The sequence below is a fragment of the Schistocerca piceifrons genome, chromosome 2 (assembly GCF_021461385.2).
Source record: "Schistocerca piceifrons isolate TAMUIC-IGC-003096 chromosome 2, iqSchPice1.1, whole genome shotgun sequence".
Taxonomy (NCBI): Eukaryota; Metazoa; Arthropoda; class Insecta; order Orthoptera; family Acrididae; genus Schistocerca; species Schistocerca piceifrons.
Window position 1 is genome coordinate 154618976 of NC_060139.1, and position 19274 is coordinate 154638249.

At 37.7% G+C, this 19274-nt stretch overlaps 1 protein-coding gene across 1 annotated transcript in view; it reads right to left on the reverse strand.

Annotated features, from left to right (window-relative positions):
* LOC124778026 (structural maintenance of chromosomes protein 4-like) overlaps window positions 1–19274 on the reverse strand; it is a 324000-nt gene that overhangs the window by 145913 nt on the left and 158813 nt on the right. Inside the window, exon 7 of the mRNA XM_047253608.1 lies at window positions 14769–14919. Coding sequence (XP_047109564.1) covers window positions 14769–14919 — 151 coding nt within the window. The remainder of the gene's footprint in view (window positions 1–14768; window positions 14920–19274) is intronic.

The window sequence follows — 19274 nt, forward strand, 5'->3', positions numbered from 1 at the left end:
CAACATAAAACTTTTTAAATTATTGCTTTAGATCAGCAAATTTTAAAGTCAGGCCTAGTTATAACTAATACTTTTTTCCCTTCAACCTCTCATGTGTTGCTTGGTCATATAAGAGAAGCATAAATTTGTGAAGTGCAACAGTTACCCAATTGAAACTCCCTGGCAGATTAAAACTGTGTGTCGGACCGAGACTCGAACTCGGGACCTTTGCCTTTCGCGGGCAAGTGCTCTACCATCTGAGCTACCCAAGCACGACTCACGTCCCATCCTCACAGCTCTACTTCCGCCAGTACCGTCTCCTACTTACCAAACTTCAAAGTAGGAGACGAGGTACTGGCGGAAATAGAGCTGTGAGGACGGGGTGTTGTCCTGCTGCACAACAATTCCTGATTGTGAGGCGCTTCATGAACTTAATAATTTATTCAGTGATTTAAGTAGAAGATTGTAACATTTCTGGATGGTTGTAGCTGGACAGCAGTCAAGTCCAATTCTCTGTTCCTCCACCCAGAAATGGAAAATTGCAGATGCCACAACACTGCCTCAAAAGGAAACAAAAAAAGAATGGGCATGCGAAGAGATACCAAAATCTGGAAGAAAGAACAGCTTCTGAATGGTTGATATATTTGGTGCAAAAAAGAGAATAATATGAAAAAGAAACAGGAAACTTTAATGTGTGTAAAAAAAGAGGGTTCTGAGAGTAACTGTATGCATGCAAATAATGTCACTGGAATAAAAAATAAAAAATCACAGTCAGAGAAATGAAAGGCTTTCTCACGGTAAGCAAGAATGCCAGGGCCAACTTAGAAGCAGAGAGGGACAAGGCAGAAACTAGGCTAAGATGGACATCACGCTCATGCCATGCAGGCAAATAAAATGCTAGCAGTATTTAATCAGTGTAATATTGTGAAGACAATGTTCCTGCGAATAAGGTTATGCACACAGTCAGACAGTGACAACCTCAAATTAACAGTGTTTAAGTGATTTTTCCTTATAAATCTATGGCAAAAGTATAGGAAGGTGTTCGTATGTGATGCTATCCAGACTTCCCACAATGAGCTTCAACTGCCTCGATACTTCAAGTAAATGCAAATTTATGTTGCAAGGAAAACTTAAGTTTCCGAGTCAAAGTAATTAACACAAGCAAACGAACATCCAAAATTGCAGCTCTGCCATGATAACACCATACACATCAGAATCACTAGTACAAGTTGCGTTCAAAGTCATCAAAAGTACGGTATTTTAAAGTGAAGTTTAATCAGGAGTGTAAAAGATCTTCATTCACAATGAAATTGTTTGTTATCAAATACAATCGCAAAATTTTATCCCTTCACATCTATTGACTGTTTTCTCAATATTCCTTATTTCCTTCACTCCCAACTAGCATTGTTTACAGCATTTCAGTTTTCAGGCATAAGTCCCCATGTTTAACAAATTGGTGTCAATTAAAACTGATCATTATTGGGCACAGGATAATTGTCATTAAAAGTCAGTAAAAACTTTATTACTTAGGCTGCTCATTCATGGATAGTAAAATTCTGAGGTGCATCATTTGCATGATGAAGTCTTGATAAAGTAAATTTTATATGACACTTAATGCTAATCGAAGGCACTGTCTTACTTGCAAATATTTTTCATTGGTCGTGTTGTTGAATTTTTCTATTTACTAAATTTCATTGTGGACAGTTACCGTAAACATAATGAAAGAGTGACCTAAAAGAGAGGAAGAAAATACTGAGAACAACCACATACACTTGTATATATGGTCACACTTAAACCCAACATCTATCTATGTCCTACTTCTTGGATTAGCATCTTCTCTGATGATAGATTACTATTTCGGCATTGCAGAACATGAGATTTCAGATACTTAAGGTAATATGGTTTAGAAACACCAGCAAGGGATCACCACAGACTTAATCTTTGACAAAATTTGGAGGAACATGATAATGCGGAAAGTGATGTGAAGGGAAGTGACAAGGTTTCAGAGGTGTGAACCAGACGAGCATTTGGAATTCAGTAGTGCTGTTGAATCTTTTTGAATGGTTCCTTCACAAGGAAATGATGACATGCTGCTAGAGGGGAAAGGACAGCAGATAGCTAAGTGAAAGTGAAGAGCTGCTCAGCAGTGATGCCTGAACATTCACACATGGATGTCGGTACTGACTGTAAAAGAAACACAGTTGGGAGTAGTCAAGAACCAGATCACTTGTTTTGCAGTAAAACTAATGCAATCCCACCATAAAGACCAACACTATAAAGCTCAGTATCATTGGGCAGGTGGAGTTACATGGATGACATGTAGACCACAGCTCCCATTAAACAAAGCACAAATCACTGCGTGGAACACGTTCTAACTGGTTGTCTTTACCAAGCGAGAGTATTAAAGATGATGGGTTACCCTCCTGACAGTCCAGACTGTTCTGGCGATGAAGAAGCTGTTGGGAAGATGATGCTTCACTTCAGGTGAAGTTCAGGGCACTGTGACACTATGGCTCGACAGACATGCTATAGACATTCAACCAGAGAAGAGTGTAAAGTGCTACACTATTACAGCAAACATCTTAATCAGCATCTCAATGTTATGTTGAAAAACACACAACCCGTGTACACAGAGTATTCATCCATAAACGCTTTCAGATGTTTATACTTGTTTTAAATTCTGGGTTAATTGGAATTAAAAAGCTACAGCCCTTGCACAAGAAAATGTGATTTCTGAAGCCACAATTAGTATATAGAACTAACTGCCTGTCACTGTTGTTATTGAGAATGTAGTGTTCGAGCTCTAGCATCAATGGGCTGTTACTTTCTTTTTGAGCAAGGGTAAACATGGTGTCACTAGATTCAAACTTGCTCAGATCAGAGCCTAGTACTATGGTGTCCCTGCATTTGAAACTGTAGCAGAAGACAAGAAGTACACTACAGAGGGTGTGTTTACAGCTGGCATGGGGGCATTTTCCAATGAATATCAGGCAAAAGAAGACTTCAAAACAACAATGAATTTGTATGGATAAGAAACAAACTCAAAACTAAAAGAAAAAGACACATGTTGTGATACATACCCTCAAGAAACTGAATTTTGAGGCTAACATCTCCTTGCAACTGACAAAGAAAAACTATGTAATGGATTAGGACTCAACTGAGCCTTCCAAACATCCCTTGCACAGTGAGTCATGGTTTCAACCAGCCAGTACTTTTCTCATGTAGTTTCTAACTAAGTATGTAGAGATGGATTGAGAGCTACTCATGAAAAAAGAAAGATCCATTTATTGTGCTGCCTGCGAATAAAAAGAAGAGGTTACTAATCTGTTATGATTTTAAAGTAATTTTTAAATGACTAAAAAATAAAATAAAAAAGGCCCCTTATGACTTTGACTTAGCCATAATTTTGCTTATCAAGCAGCTTATGGTAGTGGTATCTCAATAACTTATTAGCAAAGTGAAACTGTGCACACATTTTTTGTGTTGTCAGTGGACTGTCAGGCCATGACACAAAGCTCACTACATTAATACAGATTTGTTACACCCATAATTATTAAATCCAGGCTTTTAAAAGACACAACAAAAGTACTGACAAAAACTGTGCCAAATTCTAGTATTGAAATCAATCAATTGCTTTTTTTATCAGGTCATATCTACTTACAAAAATAATTTTCCTGATAAAATTATTAAACTGAATGTAACAAAACAGTTAAAGGGAAGTTGGATTTGACTCATATTACAACAAAGAAATTTATAAATTAAGTGGAGAAAATAACTAATGAGATATACTTTTGCAGCACAAGAACTATCATAATACACAAAGTAACTTTTAAGAAATAACTAAATGCATAAGCTTCATGTTTGAAGTTCACAATCAGGCAATAAAATAAAATCAGTATGGTGAAAGAAAAAAACGTAGTGGAGGCATATGACATCATTTCAGAGGAGCTTGACTGCAAATGGTTCAAAGTGAACACACTACCTTATGAAACAAAATTTTCAACATTTTAACAAAATTAACTACTTTCACATCCCTCTCTACATTAAATAAAACCTCGTAATGGGCTAGTAAAGTATGGAAAGTTGTTCTACAGCTTGCAACACTCTCAGATATGTATGTTCACAATTAATTCATATTCAAAAGAAGCCACACATTGTCCTGATAGTTAAACTTAGCTCCACCGTGATCTACAACTAAAGTGTTAGACTGGTGACAGCGTGTAACATGTAAGTGGTAATTCCATTGCCACTATCATTCACATTGGATGATGACAAAAATTTCAAATCCAAACACAGATTTAGATGACTACTGAAGACCAAGAATAACATATTGAAGATATAATATAGAACATAAAAATGGTGACAAAATTATTTAATGAATGTTTATATCTAAACACAAAAAAGAAACAATAGAAGCTAAAAGTGAAAGTGCTTGCAAGTCACATAACCAATTTCATTAAAACTGACTTTAGTCCAAAAAGAGGTGAACAATAGTGCTACCAAAGTCATTGATCACTTACAGAACAATATTAAATGCCTGGCAGGTAGCAAAGCTGAAATTGAAAGTATACTGTAAAGATCCTTCTGTGCAACTCCTCAAAATTATTTTTACATCAGAACTTCTAGTTTATTTAGTGTGAAAGTATTAATTAAATACTTACTTTTGTTATTATACATTTTTTCTGTAATATGAACACATCTCTAATGGTCAGCTTGTAGTCATATAAAAACATAAATTAAATTGCAAACTGAATTGCTTCACATCATTAAGATGTATCACCTAATTGAAGCATGGAACTCACGACTAACATCTTTACAGTGGAAATTACTTCACACAAAAAATAAGCAAAGACTTCTGAAATTGAAGACATTGTGCACTTACACTACACAAAATTATCTAATAAGACACTAAAAATATTAATCAAAAGTGCAAAAACTGGTGCTCCAGATGAGTGCTTGCTGTTTTTTAAAATTGTTAAGTCAGTGAAGACAGCTAGTCAAGGGCAATAAAAGTATGAGACATCACAGAAAAATCACTGTTTGAAAACACATAAAACCTTATAGATGTATAAAGATCTTCTTGTGGCTTCAAAGAAAACATAATGCAAAAAAAGAACTGTTTGGGAAACAAAAATAATACAAACAAGAGAAATGTTAGTCAACAAAAGTAAAGTAAGTTTCACTATATGACTGCAGGTAAGGATGATGTACTTCAGCACTACATGGCCAAAGGAATTTGTAAACAAAGGTAAGGAACAAAATAATGTGAACACCCTGGTATAAATATCTCATTTCTAAAGCTTCTTCTGAGTGATTATTAATGATTTAAAACTGTCTTGTTGTGTGTTGTGGCACCAATACATCTTTGACAGTTGTACCAATTTACTGTCAAGCTGGACTATTCAGACATTAAATGAGGATAATTTGTTTAGTAGCAGTTTAGTTTGTGCTTTTATGATAACAAAATCCACAGTTGCTTTATTTAGTACCATGACTGTAGACAAAGTTCGTGGGAGAAATTCATCTGCTAAAACACCATACAGAATTGAAGAATACTGTTACATTTAATAAAGACAACTGATATGAAAGTGACTCCTTAGATTAATGTGCCTCTAGATAAAGGTGTGAATGAAAACAGTGAATTAACTGAGGACAGTTAATAGTATAAAATCTATTGTAAACCCAGCTGAATTTAAAGCAAAGGCTTCATTGTCCTAAAAGTGCAAAGTTTCAACAACTGTCCAACAGAAAAATAAAAATATTGCACTGATCCATACCACAAGGCATGTTTCTGCATAGAGTTTTGTACTGATCCATATCGCAAGGCATGTTTCTGCATAGAGTACACCAGTCAAAGTACATAATCTACACTGTTTTCATCCAACAATGAGTCATCATAGGGTTTCTGCAACAGTTAGGGTTGTCACAAGTTGGTTTTCAGTGGGTTCTCCAGTCACAATGAAATTAAGTGCAACTGATAAGGCCTCTAAACTGTTTTACGTGGCCACGATCATTAAAGGAAGTAGGCATTGTTCCACTAAAGGACTGCACAATAATGTGTATGCTTGCACAGCTGGATATGGCAAAGACTGGTTTTTGTTGTTGCAGATGAAATGACATTTACTTTAGTCCCCTCAACAACAAAAGTAAAACAGCAAACTCACTCAACTTTATGATTTCTCAGACTGGTCCTCTGTACACAAAGAGGTGATCATCATTATCAACAACAACATTGCTGTCTAAAGAAATTCCAAGGTGAATTCCAAAGGGAGCTACCAGACCTAAAATGATTAATGCTTAGTATGTAAAATTCTTAGCCATGGGGAATGTACATAGAAAGTCAGGTTCTGGCAGGAAAACCACCTCCGATGAAATGATACAGGAGATCAGAGACACCTTCCAAAGAAGCCCTCAAATTCAGTTCAATGAGCATCACGAAAGCTAAACATCCCTCGTTTAACAGTTTACAAGGTGCTGCATAAACAACTTTGCTTCCACGCATAAAAAGTTCACATAGTTCAGGCATTAAAGTGGAACGGCTTTTAGTTACACCACAAATTTGCAATTAAGAAGCTGCAATGGATTTGGTAAAACCCCAACTATTTAGTAAATATAATTTTTTCCACCAAAGAAAACTTCCGCAAATGTGGGCAGTATGATTGGCACAACATTTGCACTTGGGGTTTGGAAAACACTCACAGTTTTCAATAACGTGTCAAAGACAGTAATGCGAATGTGTGTTGTGTGCTGATGAAAGACAGTGTAGTTAAGACAATTTTGCTTATGGAGCAAACAGTAATGTGAAACATTTATCGGGGCACGCCTGAGCAATTTGATGCCCCTCAGCCTCTTGCCCTTCAGCCAAATGCAATCACCCAGCAGGATGGTGCACCACAGTATTGGAGTTTACACATTTTTGACTTCTGGAACAAACATTTCCAAAGCGATGGAGAGGGTGTGATGGAGCACCCAAGTGTCTACCACGATTCCAGTCACAATCCCCTCTGGATTTCTCCCAACTGGATTATGTGAAAGACATTGTGCACGTCTCATCTGTATGTGCCTTGGCAATCTCCACAGAATGGATGGATGATATACTCTCCACCACCCCAGGCATTCTTGTGTGCGCATGGGTTGAGATAGAGTATCATCAAGACATTTTTAAATGTTACAAAAGAAAATAATGCAGCAGTATAATAATTTTTTGTACAAAATGTTTTGAGTTACTTTCCATGATGCCACAAATTGCATCTATGTGCCATACTTTTTTTCTTAATTGTATCTGGAAATTAGGCAAGTTTAAATTGGACACCCTGTATAATGTACGTATTCATGGTGGTTACTTACATCACTGGTGCACTGCAATTAAAACACTCGTGGATCAGGCTAAAAGAATCTGGGAGCCACAGTACTTGAAAGAAAAGCTCCATCATCATTTATGAATTAATTTCAAAAGAAATAGCTGCTAGGAGAAATAAATAGGGCACTACATCCTAAAATATCTGGAATTTCTGGTGGGGAAAACAAGAAAAGAAGCAGCTAAAAGTTTTCCTCCCATTCACAAAAACTGTCACTGATGGCATCAGGAGAGTGCTAAGGAGAAACGTTATTGACAGAATGTTTAAAGATGCACGAATATCTGTACACTGCAAAGGACCTGTGTCCGCTGCTTGCTACAGCAGGAATACACAAAAATGCTTGCACATGTGGTACAGTATACATAGAAATTACTAAAAAATGCATTAACAGGTGGCTTAAGGAACTCAAGAGCTACTGTCATCTGGGCAATAAGGATTAATTGGCAGTATCCATGTCTGACCAGGTGAAGGTACTACGGAATGAATAAATTCATTTCAAATTTCATCCTGGTCGAATTATTACTGCACTGTGATGTTCAGAGAGGCCGCAGAAATTTAAACATGCATAAACAACTTTAACGGAAAAGGAGGAGGACTGAAATTAGACAAGTTGTGGGCTTTAAACATATATGAAGTGAACACTGATAATTCTGTTACCTTAAGCAGCAGTCAGATAATGTCACAATCCAACCAGTGTGTAGTTACATATAAACAGTTCACCTTGTGGAACTTGTTTAAGTTTGCAAATAGCAACTGAATCTTTATAGCCTCCGAGAATGTCTTTAGCATTAGGAGACAAAACCTTAGGCACAGTAATTTACCTCATATCACAACCTAACAACCGTATAACAAAAACCATACAGCATAACCTATCTCTGGTTTGTCCTCTCCTCGACTACTTTTCTCTGTTTATCTTTTCTTTGGCTGACCAAGCTTACTTCATCCTGGTTTTGTCTTATAGCTTGGCAGAAACTTTGGTAGTTCGCTTTCCTGCATTCTCATTACATGCTCTTTAAGTTTTTCCCTTTTATTCACTATTTCTTAATTAAGATGAAAATATTTCATTCTTTTCTAATACCTTCATTTGCATTCCCATAAAATAATATGTAGTCAGCTGCTACTCTCAGAGAGCACATCTCTGCAGTTTCTATGCTTTTGATCTGTCATTCAGTATGTGTCCTTTCACATCTATACAAAAATTTTAGTACTGTCATACTTTATTTAGTTTAAACAATTTAACCCTCCTGTGACATCTTAAGTGCCATTTGACAACCTCATACAGTTAATGGAATTTCTGTAGCTTTTTACTGGCACTAACATGCAGAGAAATGCCCTGTAATTTCTTAACAGCTCGTCTAAGAAATTCTACTTTTGCTGTGATAACCAACTGTATTACCTTTCATTTTGTACCACCGCTGTGGCTACAACATTTTGTGAGGCATAGATGCGAGCCATCACAATTTAATTCACCCATGCCAATGCCGATGCCAGGTGGCCAGCTGCCAGCTCGCGACATGATCACACATCAGAGGATGCACTGCCTCAGGGCCTGTGTGTGCCACCAACATGCAGCACCACGTCAAGTCACTGAGCAACAAACTAACTTCATATAATTCACGAGTTAAACGGGCTTTCTCTTATTTCGCTGTTGTATTTGCTCGTAGTAACTTGAACTCTGCTCCAAGGATGAATTGTGTTTGTATCTTGGACTTGGCATGGCCTTGTACTCTGAACTTATATGGACTATCGGAACTGTGTTGTTGACATTGTAGAACTTTGTGTCTGTTCTTATTTTTGTGTGAAATCACAACATGTATGACAAGCAAATATCATGTATGGGGTGAAATGTAGATCTATGGTGCCTTCAAACTGGGGCACCCTTGCTCAGGGAGACACACCAGACAGAAAAGCAGGCACATCTGGAAGTAAAAAAATGTGGCAGCCCCCGTCAGAGTAAACCTGCACAGCACTCTTAATGCAGGCAGCGGATAATTTCTCACTGAGAATTCTCAAGCTACCTTGGATAAGACTGGTCACAGCCAGGCAATAAAACAAATAAAAAATTGTGGAACTGAATAAAAGTACACATGGAGATTGAGGAGCTGAATCTGAAGCCATTTGATTTTTTGCTGGAAAATCAAATGCATAGCACAATGGACCTTACATGTTATCACAGATTTTTTTCCACTGTCTGTGAATATGGACAGGCCAGGTAAGTATAAATTTGTCAATGATATAATGGTTGCTAAATACAAAATTTCCATTAGACAAGGATCTAGTTATTCTGAAATTATGCCAGGGGTGTAATTGCTGTATGGGCATGAGAATTTATCAGTAGAAAGGATGCAAGAGTGCACCACATATTTTTTTAATTATTTTCTTCCGCTCTTTCCTTTATGCGTTACTGTACACACGAGAAGAAATGAAGAAGTACAAAGTTAAATAGGAAGAATGACACAAATAAAAAGGTAGCCTCCAAAGAAAGTTAGAAATAATACACTCCAGGCAAATGGTAACAAAGTTGGCACAAAATTAATCTCAGGCAATTAAGTACCATCAATTGAGAGTGAAAATGGCTATAAAAGACTGAGACACATATCGCATTTACCATACATTGCTGTACACTTGAAATCAGTGATGATTTTTACAGCGCTACAATTCCGAGATAAAATTTTATTTTAATCCTTCACCCCTGCACTGCAATTGATTGCTTACCACTTGTTCTATCAAAAAGAAGACACAAAGGTTCAATATTATGCAGCTGTAAACAATACTTCCTGTTTGCTTCCTTTCCTTACATTATTTGCTGACTGTGTGTCAAGTGAAAAACATTATTCCAATAGTCAATTAAATACCAACACCATTCCCATCATGACTAACATCACCCAACGTGGGGTGACAGAATTTAGAATTTAAAATAAATGTATATATGAACATTGGTTCTTACCAAACAAAAACTCACCCTTGTCAGCAATCACAATAGTAACAATTGCACTTAATGATGAGTAGCCAATACTCTGAATGTACACCAGTCACTATAGGTGAAATCACTCAACACTCAAAACTGCAACTTCCTGAACAGCAACACCTAACAGAGCCTGGTTGAAGAGAGCAATATATGATGTGATAAACATTTGTAATAGATTATGTTCAATATAATGTAGTAAGCCATCAGGTAGCTTTATTTGAAAATTAAATTGTTCACTCAATATTGAAATGTATGATAGTTGTCAGTCCTATTAATTATTAGGTTTCACTCACATGTCTGCACGTGTGTTTTCTTAATACAGCCGGAGAACAGGACAAACTATTGTGTATCAAATGACATACGTACATTTCTTCTACTGCCCAATCAGCACTTAATAAAGTATGCCCATGCAGAAAAAAGTCCACCAAAGATGATGAAATATCATTAAAGGAAGACAAAACCCAGAAATGAAGTCTTCACAGCATAGATAAGGGCTTCTTATTTACCTCAGATGAAAATAAGTTTAAAGTCATAGAAGACAAGTGATTTACCATCACCTGTACGTACCCATATTCATTCTTGTGAAATATACACTTTATGTTAAGTGTTAAAAAAGATGAACGAAGAGATAATAATACTAACCCTGCCGAGAGGGACTCACTATGAAAGTAAAAATGTCCAGGCAGAAGTAAGAGCTTTGGGAGGCAACAATATAGGCTCTATACAAACATATCCAATGGACAATTTGTCTTTTGCGGGAATGAACATCCAAAGTCGATAATCATCCGTATCTCAAAAACAAATATTTCATCTGATTGTAATCTGTTAGGTACAACAGTCCACATATATCGTAGATGAAATTCTATACTGTTTATTGCAACTGCTACTAGAAACAGTTTTTTCATGTGTTTACTTAGTTGCCTGAAGAAAAAACGAAAGCAGTAATTAGTTACTACAAAACATTAGCTGTGTATTCATGAACCTCTTTAATATAGATCCTGCCTTAACTTATTCAGTTTTGCAAGAGTGAAAAAAATAAATAATTTAAACAAACCACTCACATAAAAATTTCATTTTTACATATTAACTAACGACAAAATAAAATAAAACAAAATTATATTTTCAAGTGTCCTGCAGAGTTTATATTCCTATTTATGCACGACATTTCATTGACTTGCGTAGTCTCTCTCTCTCTCTCTCTCTCTCTCTCTCTCTCTCTCTCTCATGCACACGCACACACACACACACACACACACACACACACACACACACACAAATACATTGTGCCACAGTATATGTGTTCATCTGCACAATGTAGCCATACAGGTGGTGTGTGTGTGTGTGTGTGTGTGTGTGTGTGTGTGTGTGTGTGTGTGTGTGTGCGTGTGTGGAATGAAAATGTACATTTCTTCTGCTGCCAAATCAACACCTAAAATAAAGTGTGCCCATGAACAAAAAAGCACACCAATGATGATGAGATGTTGTAAAAAAGAAATCAAAACCCAGAAATGAAGTCTTCACAACATAGATAAGGGATTCTCATTTATCTCTGGTGAAAATAAGTTTAGAGCTGTAGAAGACAAATGATTTACCATCACCTATACAGCTACAATGAGTAGTGTGTGTGTGTGGGGGGGGGGGGTGGGGGGGGGGCAGGGGGGGGGGGGGAGTTGCTGTTTGCAAGCGCCTAGCTCATTGCTGATTAAAGGATTTATCTGCAAGCTAATAAATTTTTCAATTTTTTTTGTGTGCCTGTCAATGACTCATCGCATGTGCTATTGGTCTCCTTTCCTCATTCTTCCACAAGTCTGCCATATCAGAATCATTATTTCTCATTACTATTCCATTTGTAGATGGTAAAGAATTAGAATTTTGTTAATTTTAGATTCATGATTATTGGGTAGAAGCATCTGGGATTTCCAAACCACACCGCTTTCAAACACATCCTTGTGCTTCCAGAGATTAGCACCACCTCCAGGAGTCAATCCAGATTTGACAGGCTGTGAAACAGCCATGCCATTACTGTTGAGCATGCTGTGGTCATAGTAATATTCTGCCAATGGGTGGTCAAATTTTCTCTTTGTCACTGTTTGGCAAAACCCAGCAGAGTTGATACATAACTAGACTGCTTTCGTGGGTGGCCCTGTCACTGATGGGGTAGATTATCCCTGTAATGTGAGTGGACGGATGGAGTATGGGGTAGGTCTTGCATCTGGATATTTCATGTCGCCCATGTGATGAGAGGTAGGGGCTAGGAGTGACTTAAGGCTTAAGTAGGTGAAGGAATAAGGAATACAGTTTTGGGAGAGGTGAAGCATGAGGAGATGATGACAGAAGAGACAAACATAAAAGTACGAGGAAAGAGGGGGTAGGGCTGGTAAAACAGATTAAAGGAGTGGAACATGTACACTGAGACAAGCAGGAGAAAGAAGCGGGAGAGCAGCAACAGAACACCCATAACATATGTATGTGAAGGAAAGGACAGAGGAAAGTGAAAAGCTACTATAGGTTACATCTCGGAGAATTGCAGCATCTTCAGAATTTATTGAATAAATTTTACTCTCTCTTGTGTTCAGAGAAACTGAGACAATCCACATGACCCCAAATGCTTATCTGAAGGTCCCCTACTTTGTCTTTTGCAGTCCATAGGTATATCTAATCACTGTTGGGTTCCTTGCACATTAATCCTAACCTGTAATGTTATCTTCTATTTTATCTGTAGTTTCTAATGAAAGAAAAAATTAGTCTTAATGCTGAGAATTTATTGGTTTTAAATGTTTTACATTTCTGTCATCTCTGCATTATGTGATGCAGTTTAAACTACTGTTACATGTAATTTATATTCCACACATTGACACAGTAGTAGACGTCCAGGCATTCTTTGAGAAGATCCTATCTTCTGGTATGTGAACGTGTTAGCATAAGAAGCAATCAGTTGCAGTTTGAGAACCTGAGTTAAGTCACAATCAATGTCCCCTGGGAAGAATCAGTATGAAGATACATGTAAGAGGGCTACATGTTAGGAATTTGTTGTTAACTGTGTGATTATTAGGTCAGAAATTACCCTTGAAAACAAAAATTCAATTCTGTCAGTTACTTTTGTAGCTAATTGTCTCTAACTGTGAGTAAGCTAATGCGTTAGTTTTCTGTTAGACAGATAACATTAGAGATAATCTTTATGTTATGAAATAAGTGATAAAAGTTTATGCACCATTATATTCTAGTCACCATACAAAAAAGAAGTACAGACAATGAACCTTAACACTAACATCAATAAATCTTGTCTTTCTTAAATTAATTGTGCTTGCCAGCATGCATCTATGAATGTAAGCACGAACATTTGTGGATAAAAGTCATGTGCTAAACCAAGACTCAAACCTAAACACCTGCAAACATCGTTCTTCAAATTCAGTCATTTCAACACATCACACTGATCTACAGACTGATTCACCCTCACATCTCTCCCTACATTACAAACTCAACAGAGGCTCACTTGATGTTCTTTTAGGGATGCCACCTATAATGGAGCACGTTGTTCAGACTTTGGCCCCCTCAATTTGTGAAATGTAAGTGTCTGAGTTTGAATCCTGGATTGGCATAAAGTTTTAATTATTAGCAAATTTTGTATTTTCATTTGATTTTAAAAGTGTTTCTGTCATTTGTCGACACTGAGCAGATAATTAAAATTTATGTTATCTTTTCCAATACATAATGTCAGGGGAGGAAAGTGTAGATCATTTTAAATCACAAAATAGATTTATGGACATTACTGTTGCTTTTCATGGTGAAATCACTTGTTCATACCAAATTTCATCACAAAATATACCCAATTAATAACAAAAAAATCTGCCTTGTATACCACTATATCTATAAAGCTAAACATGGAATATTTGAGACCATGAAGTTAGTAAAGCTGCTGACTATTAATGTGTGTACATAAAACTTGAGGTTAAGCAGTAGTCCTCTCAATGAACTGACTACACAATTAAATATCTCAAAACCATGTGGTAGGATGTGCAAGTTTTGTGAGTCACAGACAAGCTATCGTGTTTTTTACCGTTATATAAGTAAACTAATTCTTTGGTCTCTCAGCATAGGCATATATCACATGTCAGAATTTTATTCATCTTCTCACTTTTCAATTTCTCTGTGATCAAAACCTATTTTATTTCTTACAGTTACAATTACTTTGACAAAAGATGATGACAACAACAACTGTAATGTGAAATTTGTCCCCCATAAATTGTCAAAATTATAATTAATTTTCATATCGACAGTCCTTATAACAATCCATTATAACAAACTACAATAATGAAAAAACTTTGCAATGAGAAAGAAAAAGTACTAATACAGAAACAAGCAAGTACACAGCCCACCAGTGTAAACACCCTAACAGAAAGTGTGCAGGTATGTTTCTATTTAGAAATGTTAGGATTGTTTTCTACAGCAAAGTCTAATACCACCTTTCTTTCTTCATTAGCAAGCCGTTTCTCGCCTCTGTCTCGCATTTTGTTTGCTGACTTTATTTCCTGCCGCACTTTTTCTGTCTGAACTGCTGCAGCATTTAGTGATTCTTTTACAGTTTCTTTCTTGGACAATAGTTCATCTTTATTCCTGTGGGAAAAATATTGCATTAAAATGAATTCATGATGGTAATAAATTTAAACACACAGCCACAGTCTAAAAGGATCAGATGGTAATAAGTCCAACCCTTTCATAACATGTATGAGGGTGGTTTGAAAAGTTCTCAGAATGGAACAGAAAAAAAGTACTTACATCACTGAAGCTTTTTTTATTTTTCAATGTATCCTCCTTGTAGATTAATGCACTTGGTCCAACGATGATCCAGTGCCTTGATCCCATCTCAAAAATGAGTTTCCTCCAGGCATGCAAAATAGTTGTCAACTCCAGCTATCAATTCTTCGTTTGAAGTGAGTCTTCGTCCACCAAGAAAAATTTTCAATTTTGGGAAGAGATGGAAGTTTGGCAGAGCCATATCAGGTGAAAAAGGCGGGTGTGGTAATGATTCATACCTTAGTTCGTGTAATTTTGCCATGGCGATGGACACGTGTGCGGGCGTGCATTGTCTTGATGCAGCACCCATCTTGCAGATAATTTTTTCATTTCTAATTCTTCAGTTAAAATGTGATATACACTTTCAGATGACATCTGGCAAGCATGAGCAATTACATCCCCTTTCATGAACATTTTGTGCACTTTCGGAATGATTCCTGGAGTAGTGACACATTTTGGTCAACCACTGTGCAGATCATCATCTAAGCTCTCCCGACCAAATTTAAATTCATTTGTCCACTTGGCAACAGTTGAATATGAAGGAGCAGAGTCCCGCAGTGTATTCTGGAAATTGACATGAATGTCCTTTGCTTTCATATCTTTCTTTATGAAGTACTTAATCACTGCCCGAATCTCGATTGTTTTCCATCTTCACAAATCACTACGCAGGAACGACAGAGCCACGGGTGCCATAGCTCTCTTCCTAGAGCACTGACGTGGCACGTATTTACAGGCAACAGTCCAATGAATATCGTGTGAACAACTAGTTGCACTAGCGCTGACCTCTCATGGTGATTCCGAAAACTTTTCAAACCACCCTCGCATTTAGTTCCATTGCACACTGTCATTCAGACATAAAATGAAGTTTCAGGCTTGCAGCCAGACGACACTGATATCTTGCCACAATATTACCGCTGACAACCATTTAACCATCTTCACGTGAATTTTAGTGAGTTTCAGTGTGAAATATTGCGGCAAGATGTCAATGTTGTCCGATTTTAAGCCTGATACCTCATGGAATACTCATTACTCCACAAAAACTATAAGAAGATGTAAGAGAAGTTCTTGAAGTTCTCAGCACTTTCAATAGGTGTTGTCGCTGTATACAGAAGTCACTTGTCATCTTCGCATGTGGATGTTGGTAATTTGCAATTGTCATGATTTATGTCCACGCTATTTATGATGTGGAGTATGTCAACTGGCTCACTATTTTTAATAATGCATGGAAAGTTCTGGTTGAGAATAACAAATTATTTAGGAATACAGAGACGACTCACCAAAAGGCAGAAGCGCTGTGTCATCAACAGATACACAAACGAAAGGTACAGAGCTTTGCTTTGCTAGCTTTCAGAATGAAATTCCTTTCTCAAGCTGTAGGAAACACACACACACACACACACACACACACACACACACACACACACACACACACACACACACTCTTTCTCCCTAAATCATGCTCATTCGACTGCCAGCTCTTTCCTGGCCCATGGTGAGTGTATTGGGTGAGGTGGCGCTGCAGGACAGGTTGGGGTCAGGGATGGAGAGAGGTAGGAGGCAGGGAGGGGGTTTGGGGGGGGGGGGGGGGGGAAGTGTCCAGCAGCTTGTCTGCGGGCTAGCTAGTGGTGCAGTTAGAGGGGGCAGATGGCAGACAGATGAGCATGGACACACACACACACACACACACACACACACACACACACACATACACACACACACACACTATTGGTTGGGGGTACTGCGAATTACATTAGGTTTAGGCCAAGGGGGTTACGAGAGCAGAGTGTGTACTGTAAGGAAAGCTCCCATCTGCGTAGCTCGAAAAAGCTGGCAGTGGTGTGGAGGATCCAGATGGCAAGGCTTGTGAAGCAGCCATTGAAATCTGTCATGTTGTGCTCTGCTGCATGTTGCAGCACTGGGCAGTCCACTTTGTTTTTGGCAACAGTTTGGCAGTGGCCATTAATTCTGGTTGACAGCTGGTTGGTTGGCATACCAATGTAAATCGTTTTGCAGTAGTTGTAGCAGAGCTGGTATTTAACATGGCTGCTTTCATAGGTGTCCCAGCTTCTGATGGGATAGGATAAGCCTGTGACGGGACTGGAGTAGGAGGTACTGGGTGGATTGATGGATAGGGCAGCTATCCTTAAGACACATCCTTTGCTCCCGTATGCCCCTGGCTTAAACCTAAGGTAGCTCACTGCCCCCCCCCCCCCCCCCCCAAATCCAATATTGTGTTAATTTGTGTGTGTGTGTGTGTGTGTGTGTGTGTGTGTGTGAAAGCTAGCAAAGCAAAGCTTTGTACCTTTTGTTTGTGTATCTGTCGACAACACAGTGCTTCCGCCTTACCGTGAGTCATCTCTTAACTCCTAAATAATTTGGCTCACTATTTTTCATATACAAGATGTTAAAAAAAAGTGTAAAATATTTTCAGGGATGGTAGTACTCATTGAACATCAACAATAAGACCCATAAATATGGGTCTGGAAGAACATCCTTTCTGATATCCGAACACATGTTCACAGGAGGTGCTGAAAGATGTTTAGTTGTAGGTATGAGCACAGTGGAGGGTAGCCCTGGAGAAAAGAGAGAGAGAGAGAGAGAGAGAGAGAGAGAGAGAGAGAGAGAGAGACCAAAAATGCAAAGAAAGGGTAATGAGTTGCAATGGGATGTGAAAGAAGTCTAAAAATGGTAGGTAAATTAGATAATCTGAAAATAGAGATGAAAATTTGAATCTAGATGCAGTAGTAGCCAGTGAAATGACAGAATTACAATAAAAATTTCTCAACAATTGGATATAAGGCAACATCAACAGCAGTAGAAAGTGATGTAAGGGGAGTAGGCTTTATTATTAATAGGAAGGTAGAGTGAGGAGTGAGTTACCATGAACAGTTCAGCAAACGAATTATTCTCATCAGAACTTTAACTAAACCAATGTCAACAAGAATACTTCAGATATACATTCAGACATCACAAGCAAATGATTACAAGACAGAGAGGGTATACAAAAGGAACTGAAAGAGCAAGTCACTATGTAAAAGGAGATAAAAACCTAATAATCACTGGGCTTTAAAATGCTGTAATAGGGAAGAAAAAATTCTGTAACAGTGAAGAGAAGGCTGAAGTTCAACCTTTCAAGCAAGTAGTTTCTGTGGACATGCCTAGCTTATGGGTAGTAGTTTAAGCAGCTGCTGATATGTGGCTGCAGAGTTTTCTTTAAATTAATGTAGCACAGTTATTATCGGTTTAAAATTACTTCAATTTTTAGGAAGTGTTATCAGTTAAAATGAATTTTGATAGGAGTTTGAAACAGGTTCCTACATTGCAGTTCCTTCCTGTGAGTTTCCAGCAATTCTGTTATTAAAAGCAGCCTGAATTTTACGTGTGATCTTTTCTTTGACTTCACACTGGCTTGATAAACAATAAAGGTACTCTGCACTGAAACACTCTTAGTCTTCAAAATACAGCATGTGACCCAGTGGGCATAAATGTTATTTCACCACAAAGGCTACTGGCATGATGTGTGGTTCCTAAGATCTCTGGCTCTTGGTAGTGTAGGGGAGCGACCACAAGTGGCCACACGCTGTTCCAGTCAGGTGCAAAGTTTCTGCTTCTGACAGCAGTGATTTTTAAAATATAGGAAGGCTGTAATCAATAACTCTAGGTGACACAGGAGAATTTGTCTGTTGTTCTATTTAGTTAACAAAATTTGACAATAAATTTTAGTGGTTTACTGCAAAGAATGGGCACATGAGTATCTAGTTCAGCATAAGATTGTGCGAGAATGAGGTTACATTTCAGATTTAAGCTACAGTTTTATACCAAATAATTCTAAATATTTCTGTACTGTAAAGCCGAAGGCAAATGACCAGTAATATTCAGAATACAATTTGTTCACTGCGATTCTCCAAAGCTAGTGCCGCAGCATGAAAATTCTGCAAGTACAAAATTTGTGCTTTCTTCAAAGTTCCACACCGTGGCATTCCAGCTGACCATCGGTCACCGCAACTTCTAATAAACATTTCTGAAGCCCATTCAGGGAACCCATGGTTGACATATTGTCCCTCACTCTGAGTTCCCAATTCCCATATACACTATGTGATCAAAAGTATCCGGACATACCCAAAAACATATGTTCTTCATATTAGGTGCATTGTGCTGCCACCTACTGCCAGGTA